Raw genomic sequence first — 12,556 nt, forward strand, 5'->3', positions numbered from 1 at the left:
TGGAGAGTTCTTTATGTTAAAAGATGGTCCATAATGTCGGCTGATCTTGCTGATTGTCAGTTGATCTTAATTATCCATGCTTATAGTGACATTATCTTATGTTCTCCGGAGCACAGCATTGTCAGTGAAGGTCTTGGGAGTCTCCTTTTTTTCCCTCTATGCATTATCAAACTTGCTTCTTTTAATCGATAGAAGAAGGGAAGGCTGAGATTTGAACTTGCATCTCTAAGTTTGAACAACCAGGTGGCTCAGCCATTGCAACTCACACAAAATGCCGGAGGAATGCAGCAGGCCAGGCAGCATCTATAGGGAGAAGCACTGTCGACCCTTTGGGCCGAGACCCTTCGTCAGGCTCAGCCATTGAATGCACAGAGGAAAATGTATGCTTTCAAACAAAAATAAACAGGACGAAATTGGATAACATACAACAAGAGAGGTATTTAAAAGAAGTTTCATGCATATATTTTATTTAGGGATAACCTAGAATAATATACATCAGTGAAGATACATTGTAGCCTGTGAATTAGTATTTACACTGAGCTGATAAATAGAAGTTAATCTCAGATTTTGGGGGAAAACAAGCAAATCCCCTCTTGCTTTCCTCCACAGATCTTGGCTTCTATACAAATACATACCTTGGTTTAAAAAATAAAATAACTGCTTTTATTTTCAAAAAAATAATGGAAAAGCTTCTAAGATATGTGACACTTGTGAGTTTGTCTGAGACACTTATATGCATCTTCTACTCAACACAAATACTGCAGTTTAGTTTCCTTAGGCCACTTGTCTACTAATATCAACATCATCTCCATGAAGCATTCATAAGAAGACCTAATCCTTGCTATGGAAATAGTATCACCGGAAGCAATGACAATAATCCAGCTCCTCTTTCAGACCCACGCCACGGATAATGTATAGCTGAATTTCATTTGAGGAGAGAAGAGGAATATTCTATGAAACATACATTTCCGGTTTTGCTCCTACATTGTATTTGGCATTTTGTATAACAATCTGGATTTTTGCACAAGCTAGTATTTCATTCCCAGTATTGTCACTTGGATCCTAGAAAAGTATAGAGACGATTATATTTGTCCATTCCAATTATAGTAAACAAAATCTGTGGCACAATTGCATATTTTATCTCTTTATAGTTGAAGTGCGCCTGTACAGCATTTTTTGCTATATACGATAGGGTTGATTTATCTCCAGATTATCAGTGTGGTGGTGTGAGGTACAATTTGAGATGATAAATTGAGAGCATTAACACGCTCTCAGTTAACGAGAATATATATTCATATAAGTTTAAAGTGTGTTCGATTAAGTGCAACACTTCCTAAAGTGGATTAACACCAGCATGGCGAAACTATAATCTGTGAATACACTGGCCTTTGATGAACAGGAAACTGGTCCATTACTATCACTTTATAAGTTTTTCTAGTAAATAAATAATGATCTAGATCCATCTATAGGTTCACTCCTGGATTCCTGTGTAAGTGACTTCCCTGAAATGGAATCTGGGACCTGAGACAACCAATCAGAGTACAAGGAATCTATATCAACTTTTATTTTGGAAATCTTTTTGTCATTGGATATAATTCAACTTCTATTGACCATCACTTCATATGCTTCCAATATACATACTATATACAAAGATATGCATTAAACTATACAATTACTCTCTATATATTAAGTCACCTGTAAGCCTACTTGCCTTGCTGTCAATTTTGATTAACTTTAGAGTGCCTGTGAGCCATATGCTCAGACAGAAAGCTGACTTCAGACTGGCATGACATTTAAAGATTAAACGTATAACATAAATTGTTTCTTTCAGAAGTGTTATTTCTTTAAATGTCAGAAAAATAACAAATATGTTGTCTGGAGGAAGCAGGCATCTGCATTAGAATTAATTGCGTTTTGTGACTGGTACAAGCTTAGATTACTGTAATGTTGATCCTATGGAAATGACTTTGTGCCCTTTCGTTACAGATAACTGATTGATAAATATCCAATATCAAGATTTTATATACGTATACTTCGTGGCGGTCTGTCAGAATGTAAACACTATTTATTTGTGCTTTTCCATTAAAAAAAACAGGATTACAAGATCTGGTTCATTGGCATGATATAGGGACAAGGCAATTTCCTTTGCACTCACTCCCCGGCAGCTTTTATAAAATCCGCTCTGGTGAGTAAGTTACGTGCAAACACAGGGATCATTGGCTGATTTTATGTAGACAGTATAGAATTTAACATTACTTTTGTTCTTTCTTAGGATGTGACCTTTGCAAGAAAGGCCGGCATTCATTGGCAGTTTCTCACTACGCTGAGGGTGAGGGGAGGCTGATGAATCTGTAGCTTAAAAAGAAAAGGCTCCATAGCTCACAGTTCTTGTCGGTATGGAGAGGGTCCCCTACCGAGCCCTCTACCACATCATTTCCGTGAATAGGGAAGAAAACTCAGTATGACATCAAATACTCACATTGCTTAACACTCAATAGCCTGTGTCTTTTGATTCTTCCCAATAATCAAAATACAAGATATTTAATAATCCTGTTGTTAGTTCTAATCTAATAATACTGTATACATTAAAATAAATATACACATTTTATATAAAGCAAAATCTTTGAGGCCATTTCTTCATTAATGTATAGTAATTCAGAAAGGCACTAGCAAGTCCTTCGTGTATTATATTCACCTTACGTTTAAAGCCAATATAGCCCAATGAATGTTAAAAGTGCTATAGAATTGCAAGGTGGTGTTGTCAAGTGATTTTATAGCATTTCTCAGCTATATTAAGATCAGCAATCTTCAAGATTGGGTTGAATGATCTGAGTAATACCACGTTCTGTATTGCTCATTATTTCCTGCAATGAAAAGGCTGGATATCCAATCTCAGCCGTGTAATGATGATGGATGGCAGCGGCTGATGTGAGATTCGCACCGAATCATCCATCACTGTAAAATTTACTGTTGAGATCAGCACCGAACAATTGGTGCTTACAAAACTTTGGGTGCACCGATTGTAAAGTTCCCAGTAGGCAGACAATCACTGCAGGTCAGAAATATTTAAATTAACATTGAGCAGGAGTATATACTTTACAAAATGTAAATGAGCACATAATTTCTGTTATGCTAGTTAATTTCCTGATTAATGACCGGTATTAATTTGCATGCCTAAAACTCTAATGCAAATTCTGCAAGATAAGAACTGACCTTCAGTTAGAGTGAAGATCATGGAGAATACGGGATGGAAGTGTGTCCTTTGGCCAGCTTGTCCACACCAACCTTCTGAACTAATTAATAGGCAATGATCAGTGTCTACCTATGCCCATGAGTTCCAGTGTGAACTGCATATTGGAGAATGAAAAATGGGTGAGAGCTGGACATTTGAATTTCCGGTGAGTGGAAATCGGGAGTCTCATAGGACTGGCAGCGAAGACAGGAGATTGGAGTGAGACTGGGGGAGGGTGTTCCATCTACTTGTCATTTCCCAACTGCAGACAGAACAGTGCTATGAAGAATGCTATGTGAACAGCTTTGCCAAGTGTTGCTGCAGGAAGTGACTGATCTTTAATGCCCTGTATGAATGAATTCAAACTGTAATCGCTCACCATGTGCTGTATTCCTTTGTCTTTAACTCAGCTGTAACTTTGTGCCAACTGTTTCATTTCTAACTGCCATTCATGAGTTTCCATTACTGGGACACTGTGTCCTCCCTCATTCCCACCATCCAAGAGGGATCCCAGACACAGTGGAGTGCAGGGTTAGAACTTGTCCCCACTAGTGGGACCATGGAATCCAGGAATAACTGCGGCTAGTGCAACATACCTAGCTTTGGAAAATAAATGATGAACAAATGAACTCTGTTATCCAAAGGATAGTAGACCTAACATTGCTGAATGCTTTCTGAATTATAGATCCCAAATCCCTGTAACTTTCATACACACTCTCCTTTCGCCCTTATACTCCCTGCAGCTGTCCAGGCATGTACTTGAAGTCTAATCTTCTAATGCTCTGCAGAAACTTGGAACTGTCTTAAACACATTAATAACAAGTCCATTCTTAACTAGACCAATATTACAAATCCAGGTTCAGAGTTCCAGTAGATGGAAAGGTTCATTTCTCTCAAATAATCAGAAAAAACCAAATGCAGATTTGTGCACGTTCAAGTGCCTCTACCAGAGAGAAAGCAAATCCAACACAATACTTTGAGTGTAATATTGCTGATTTTTGATATAAAGTCCAGTTCGTGAAACCTCAAATTAGAAGACTGGATTTTTAAAAAAAAACTTGTGCTCTTCAGGTAATTGGTGGGAAGCTTCTTCCTTCGTTTCAGGTGTCCAGTGTTAGCATTTCCAGATCAGGCATCACACATTTGGGAGCCTTCATTCTGCCTCAACTACAACTTCAGTAGGTCACCTCTTACTGAACCAACGTGGCCTCTCGTCACCTCCTGCATCTGCCTGCTGGACTCAGAGCAGGTGGGTCATGTGCCAAGTTATCGGTGGATTTATACTGTGTGTCTATGTGCTGGGTTGTGATATTGAAGAGAAAGTTTACAGTCAATTTCTTCCTGGCAGTGACACAGCATTTTATCAATGTATTTGTTAATATAAACATAGTAGTGGAAGGTGTTCCAGATGTTTGCATTTGATGAAAGGCAGACTTGTGAATGACACAGTGTAAAATCCACAATGTTGTCCTGACAGCTCCTTGCTCTTGCCCGCTCCTTTTTCACACGGTCTCAACCTTGCTGGGATCATATGCATCTGGAAAACAGGAAGCATGTGAGACTTAAGAAAACTGCATGAGCATCTGCTTCACACAAAATTCGTACAGCTGCAGATCTGCTAACAACTCGGCATGTGTAACCTAGTGTGCTAAAGCATTTTGAAAAAGGATGGGCAGTTGCATAAATGCAAAATGGCATTAAGTGGCACAGTGCAGGTAGCCCTGTGATCAAGGTTCGATCCTGACCTGTAGTGGCTGTACAGGACTTGCTCCTTCTACCTAAGCCTGCATATTACACTTCCTTAAACAACTTAAGGATCAGTAAGCAGCATCAGTCATTTGAACTTCCTCTTACTGGTTTATAGAGTCAAAGAGATGTACAGCTCAGAAATCACTCGCCATTCCTTTTAGCACATCAACAGCAAAGCTACTTTCTTGCATTAGATCCATATCCTTCTTCACCTTGCCTATGAAGTGTCTGTTTGAATGCTTCCTAAATACTATGGTATTTGGATTTCAACGGTGCTTTGCAGATATCAACTCTCAATGCAAAAATAAACTATCACTAAGATCTCATTTAAATTTCCTACCTCTCGTTTTGAAACTATGCCCTCTTCTTTTTAGTATCCCTACGATGGGCAAAAGATTTTGACTACCTGCTCTTTCTATGTCTCTTTTAGTCTGTGTACTTTATATATTCATTGGTCACTTTATTGCATACTTCCTGTACCTAATAAAGTGGCCACTGAGTGTTTATTTGTGCTCTTCTGCTGTTCTGGGCTTATTTACCCTGGAGGCTACGGGTGGAATCAATAGAAAGACACTCAGTCGCCATGACCATCTGCCATGTTATATCCAACTATCTTGCCAGAGCTTCAGACAATCTTCCTCATCATCTTGAAGTCCATCCACCTCCATGTTGTCTGCAAACTTACTAATCATTCCTCCTACATTCACATCCAAGTCATTGATATATAATCACAAACAGCAATGCCCACTGTCCTCTACCTCCCATCAACAAGCCAATTTTAGATCCAATTAACCAATTTGCCTTTGAGCCCACATAAATCAACCTTTCAGACCAACCTACCAAGAGGGATCTTGTCTAAATTCCAGATTGACACCATCTATTTCTTACCCTCATGAATCTTCTTGTTAACCTTCTCAAAAAAACTCAATCAACTTAGTGAGACAGGATTTCCCCCTCACAAAGCCATGCTCACCATCCGTAATCAGTCACTGTCTTTCCAAATGTACATAAATCCTGTTCCTTAGAATTTTCTCCAATGATTTCCCCACCACCAATGAAAGTCTACCGTTACCAGGCTTATTCCTTCTCGTAAATAAGTATACAAAAGAATGTTAGTCCTCTAGTACTTCACCAGTGGCCAACAAAGATGCAAAAATCTGTCAGAGCTCCCGCAAGTTCCTCCGTTGTCTACCATAGCACTCTGGGATAGATCTCATCTGGTCTTTCCAAAGGTTACCTGGTTTTCTCCCACACCCCAAAGGATGAAAAACAAATTGGATAATTACCCCTCAGAAGGGTGATAATAGATTCAGGGTGGAGTTGATGGATAAGTGAGTGAGAAACGGTCACTGGAACATAAGAGTGGGAAAGATTTGGTGATCTTGTCTGAGAGTTGAATGGGCTTGATAGGCAAATGGCCTCCTTTTGTGAAAGAATATATGGTAAAATATAAGATCAGCATTTTTTAGACAGGATCAGTGCTCGAACCCTCTGTCTGTGTTGCCTGTCTCTGTTTCGGTCAGTGTGTGTAATGGACTGAACTTGCTCCAGTTGTAGCATTCATGCTCCAACATGCTGGAGACCTCCTGGACACGCACCAGAGCTCAGTTCAATAACATGCACTGCTTCGGGTGAGTGACCTCGCTGCGCAAAACAATCACAAGTGAAGATGCATCCTGGTAATACTTCGCGGCCTGTGATGATAAGGTGGCTGACTTCAGCTTAGAAATCAAACAGCTGTTTTGCTCGGTGAAACTTCCTTTGCCCTTGTGTACCAAGGGAAAGCCAAGAATTGAAATGAAAACATAGGGAAAATAACTTTGTAACTGATTTGAACTAATGAGATACAGGTTTGCGATTTTGGCAAGCGTCTTGCATGATTGGGCCCAATGAGATCATTTGGATAGCTTAAAATCATGGATCTAATCAGTATTATTTGTAATTACACACATATTGAGGATAAAATACTCTGCTAAGGCATGCTTTAAGATGGCTGTGTTATGAAAACTGTCTAGTATATCTCAAGAAACTTACTAATGAATCAGTTTCCAGTTCCTATCAATGACTGGTGTGTTGTTATGATTAAAACCAGGGTCGGGGTAATACCAGGAAATTCAAGGGATGGGAAGAAAACACCAGGAGAATGACTGGCTTCTCTTTAGTGCCTTTCAAAACCTCAAGGTGGAGTGCACTCTCTGTGGATTCCCAAAAGATCCATTGGCAGAGCATGTGGACTAATATACAAGAGAGAAGAAGCTCAAAGTGAATTAAGTCATCTTTAGTCTGTGACTTGTCTCGGACTGCCACCCAGGACCTTAGTGTGAATGCTGCTACACCTCACTGACGTGACATAATCCTTAAAGTTCAAGTTTAATTATCACTCAACCATACATGTAAATGCAGCCAAACAAAATGGCATTCCTTTGGAGCACACAAGCCAATGGCTCAAAGAAACTGTTGCTCTTTATAATCAACATCCTGGTATAGACGCTGTAACGCAGAGGAAAACAGGAGGCGGCAGAGGGTTGTAAACTCAGCCAGCTCCGTTATGGGCACAAACCTCCCCACCATCAAGGACATGTTCAAGAGGCATTGCCTCAAGAAATCAGCATCTATCACTAAGGATCTCACCATCCACAACATGTTCCCTTCTCGTTACTACCATCAGGGAGAAGGCAGAGAAACCTGAAGGTCCACACTCAATGATTCAGGAACAGCTTCTTCCCCTCTGCCAGTGGATTTCTCAACAGCTCATGAATCCACAAACACTGCCTAATTATTCCTTTTTTCTTGCACTGTTTATTTATTTGATCTTATTTATTTACATATAGCATGGTAACAAGCCCTTCTGATTCATTATTATAATAGTCAGTATTAGATCATCTGTAACAATCTTGTCTGCTTCATCCACATCAGAAGGTATATTGAAAAGTTCAGATGCTTTGTATGTTGAGTGGCTTGGTCTTCAATGCCAGGCAAATAGAAAATCGTGTGTCCATTGCCTCCATGTTTGCCCAATTGTTGTGCATTGAGCATTCACCAGGTACCCCAACATTGGCTGGTAGACGATAATACATCATCATCAACACCTCAGGGGTGTGTGTGTGCTTAGCCCACAGCTCTACTCTCTACTGTGGCGAGGCATAGCTCAAATGCCACCTATAAATTTGCTGATGATCCAACCACTGTTGTAGAATCCCAAATGGAGATGAGAGGGCGTACAGGAGCGAGATATACCAGCTGGTTGAGTGGTGTCACATAAAAACCTTGCTCTCAGTTTCACTAAGACCAAAGAGCTGATTGTGGACTTCAGAGAGGGTTGGAGGAGGGATCACAAACCCATCCTCACAGAGGGATCAGAAGTGGAGAGACTGAGCTAGTTCAAGTTCCTGAGTGTCAAGATCTCTGAGGATCTAAACTAGTCTAAACATATCAATGCAATTTTTGAAAAAGGCAAGACAGTGGCTATATTTCATTTGGAGTTTGAGGGAATTTGGTTTGTCACCCAAGAAACTTGAAGACCTCTACAAATGTACCGTGACGAGTTTTCAGACAGGCTGCATCACTGTCTGGTATGGGGGAGGGGCTGTGGATGGGCTACTGCCCAGGATTGAAAGCTACAGAATTAGTCAGCTCCATCTTGGATACTAGCCTCTGTAGTATCCAAGACCTGACATCTTCAAGGAGCGGTTTCTCAGAAAGGACCCCCATCACCCAGGACATGTCCTCTTCTCTTTGTTACCATCAGGTAGGAGGTACAGAAGCCTGAAGGCACACACTCAGCGATTCAGGAACAGCTTCTCCCCCTCTGCCATCCAATTCCTAAATGGACATTGAACCCTTGAACACTACCTCACTTTGTTATTTCTGCTTTGCACTATTTTCAAGTTAACTATTTAATACATATATCTATACTTACTGTAATTGATTTACTTATTTTTCTCCTATATCATTTTTCTGCTGCCCGTATGTTAACAAATTTCATGACACTTGCCAGTGATATTAAATCTGATTTTGATTATGATCTCTGATGCACTGTTCCAGTGTTATCTGGCAGACAATGAACCTGGAACCTAGAGAGATCTAGCTAATTGGATACATATTGACTTGACAGTAGGAAGCAGAGGGTAGAAGGCTGGGTTTCAGACTGGAGACCCATGACTCATGTGTGCTTCAGGGGTCGGCGTTAGGCCCATTGTTATTTGTTACCTATTATCAATGGCTTGGATGAGAATGTACAGGGTGGGCAAGTTTGCATATGACACTGAAATAGGTGAAACAGTGGGCAGTGAAGAAGGTTAGCAAAAATTACAGGAGATTCTTGATTTGCTGGTTAAGTGGGAAGTTAAATTGGATAAGAAGACAAATCACAGTTGAACAGTTACTGTCAATGGTAAGCCCTGAATAGTGTTGTAAAACTGGAGGACAGAGTACATGGTTCCTTGCAAATAGTGTCACAGAGAGAGAAGGGGTGGTGAAGAAAGGTTTTGGGCACCTGAGGGGCAACGTTTTCACCCAGAGGGTGTTTAGTACAGTGTATGGAATCAGCTGCCAGAAGAGGCAGCTGAGACAGGTATATTAACAATATTTAAAAGGTACTTGGACTGGTACCTGGATAGGAAAGGTTTAGAAGGAAATACAAGCAGACAGGACAAATGAAGAAGGGAATCTTGTTAGCATGGATGAATTGGGCTAATGGGCCCATTTCGATGTTGTATGACTCCATTCATTTGCACCTTCAAATCTGGGGTCCACTGCAGAGAATCTTCATTCACCAGCACTAGTTTTCCTGCTTGATTCACGATGTCACAAGTATAGCGACAGTTCTTTTATTTACGGGATGTGGGCGTCACAGCTAAGCCAGTATTTATGCCCATCCCTACTTGCTCTCGAGAAGGTGGTGATGAACTGCCTTCTTGAACAGAGTAGTGTGGCTTTTGGGGAGAGGAGGGATAGGTAGAGGGAGAAGAGTTAAAGATTTGGAGAATAAAGATTAGTTTTACTTGTCACACGCACATTGAAACACAGTGAAATGTTTCATTTGTGTCAATGATCAATACAGTCTGGGACTGCAAGTGTCACCATGCTTCCAGCACCAACATGGCATGCCGACTTCTGGTATGTCTTTTGGAATGTCATAGGAAACCGGCACAACCAGAAAATACTCACATGGTGATGAGAAGAATGTACAAACTCCTCAGAGAGGGTGGCGGGAATTGAACCCTTGACGCTGGCACTATAAAGTGTTACGATAACCGGTGTGCCACCTACACTGAGGGTAATGCTCAGGTCGGGGTGGAATATCAGTTCAGAAGGTGAGATCGCAGAACGCAGGAACAAGCCCTTTGGTTCACAATGTTGGGCTGAACTAATCATGATAATCACATCTAATCGCTTCTCAAACAAGAGAGAATCCGCAGATGCTGGAAGTCCAAGCAACACACATGAAACACTGGAGGAACTCAGCAGGCCAAGCAGTATCAATGGAAAACAGTAGACAGTTGACACTTCGGGCTTTTCCATAGATGCTGTCTGGCCTGCTGAGTTCCTCCAGCTTTTTGTGTGTGTTGCTCTAATCCCTTCTGTGTGCACAAGGCCCATATCCCTCCATTCTCTGCATACTTATGTACCTGAGAAACTTTTAAATGCCTCTGTAATATTTGCCTCCATCATTACCACTAGCAATGCATACCAGCAACCCAACACTCCGCGTAAAGAAATCCTGCCTTACGTCTCCTTTGAACTTTGCCCCGCTCACTCTAAGTGCATGACCTCTAGTGGTAGACATTTTGACTCTGGGGATAACGGTACTCGCTGTCTATCAATGCCTCTCACAAGTTTATAAACTTCTATAAAGACCAGTGGCAGGGAAAAGCAATGAGTTCTTTACAGAGCATCAGGAGCTGATTGGGAAATGGGGAGGCCACCATGGAGCATGGGGGTCATGAGCCTGGAAAAATGCAGGGTAGCAAGGAATAAACACTGATAGCGCTGTTTCCTCTATCCCAACATGAATCTCATATGCATGAGCAACTGTTTCCTGGGAGGATAATACCCTTTGTCTTTGACAATCTAGGTCATAGGAAGGATGTTAGACAGGAAGCCATGAGTACTTACTATCGTTAAATTGTTGTGGCATATCTGAGTGGGAAAAAAGGTTGTGACTGAAGGTTTCATCCAAAAGATGCCACCTTCATCACTTCAGCACCTTTAACCATCTGCCTCATATTACAGAAAATTATTCTATATTGTACGACAGAAATGCTGGACTGGAGATTCTGTCCAGGATATACTGGTTGAACGTGGCTCCGTGGAGACACCAGGCACTGCTGCCCTGCACAGTGGGCTCGTAGAACAGATTAATAGAATCTACTAGCCTCTGGCATTCAGATTCAGGTTTATTTATCACATGCACATCAAAACATACAGGGAAATGCTTCGCTTGTGTTAACAACCAACACAGCTTTGGAGATGAACTGGGACTACTTGCTGGAAAGAGGACCAGAAATTGAATTGCAAACATTTTGGGAGTAAGTTCTTCATCTGAAATAAATCATGATTTGATCATTTGCATTGCTATTAAGGTTTCATCTATTTGCAGTATGCTTTGTTCCTCCAGTGTAAGGAAAAGCTCTCATTTCCCAGCCTGTTTTAATGTAATTGTTGTTATTGACTCATATTCAGAAGGGTATGAGTCATCAGTCTATTTGTTTTATTTAATATTAAATGGGCGTACACGCGATCTGTTTGAGAACCAGTCTGATTATTATTTCTAACTATGAGTGGGGAGACTGTTGCTAAACACACAGATGTCTCTGAGAAGGCCTCACAGAATCCCATCCCAAACCCACCATGAGTCATTGCCTCAAGGTTAGGACGAGGGTCGCACTGCGGAATGTAGAATTGAGTACAATGTGATGTTGAGAGAAACGACATCCTTTGGAAGTTCACTGCTTTGCTCTTTGTGTGCCACATCATTGCTGCCCGCAGAAGTCCCGCTTGCAGCTTCCCTGTGATTTGGCTTCCAAAGCTGTGGTAACTCCATAATCAGCTGCCCTCTACTGGATACACACGGAATGCCACCATGTTCTGTTGTAGGGTAACAAATATTGCAAGCTTGAGTTCCCACGTCACATATTATGAAGAAGCTAAACGAAAACTTAAGGCAGCTAGCAGCAACTTCAGGAAGTTTTAAAAGGAACAGAAGTTGAAATGGCAAGCACTGGAATATCTGGGCTCCTGCCCTTTAGAGATAAGTGTAAAAATGTCTTGTCTATCACAAACTCTTCACCTTAGGCTCCATTACAGAGTCATACAGCACAGAAAAGGGCCCTTCAGCCCACTAGCCTAACACCAACCAACAAACACCCACCCTACATTTCTCCTGTATTCCCATTCACTATCCCTCCCACAAATTCTCCTAATACCCATCCACACTGGGAAAACATAGAGCAGCCAATTAATCTCCCAACCAATGAGGATTTGATGAATGCTTAGTCATGCACATGCTATGTTTCATGCCAAATAAAGTGAAATTACCGTCAATGCCACCAGCAGAACTTTGAGGCACAAACT

General features: G+C 41.1%; 1 protein-coding gene across 7 annotated transcripts in view; it reads right to left on the reverse strand.

Moving 5' to 3' along the window:
• Positions 1 to 446: 446 nt before the first annotated feature.
• Positions 447 to 12,556, reverse strand: part of jcada (junctional cadherin 5 associated a) — a 203,419-nt gene continuing 191,309 nt past the window's right edge. For all 7 annotated transcript variants that reach the window (XM_059971991.1, XM_059971993.1, XM_059971992.1 and 4 more), the window contains one exon: positions 447 to 4,769. In XM_059971991.1, coding sequence (XP_059827974.1) covers positions 4,735 to 4,769 — 35 coding nt within the window. In that variant the 3' untranslated portion in view covers positions 447 to 4,734. The remainder of the gene's footprint in view (positions 4,770 to 12,556) is intronic.

The sequence above is a fragment of the Hypanus sabinus genome, chromosome 6, assembly GCF_030144855.1.
Source record: "Hypanus sabinus isolate sHypSab1 chromosome 6, sHypSab1.hap1, whole genome shotgun sequence".
In the NCBI taxonomy this organism is placed as follows: domain Eukaryota; kingdom Metazoa; phylum Chordata; class Chondrichthyes; order Myliobatiformes; family Dasyatidae; genus Hypanus; species Hypanus sabinus.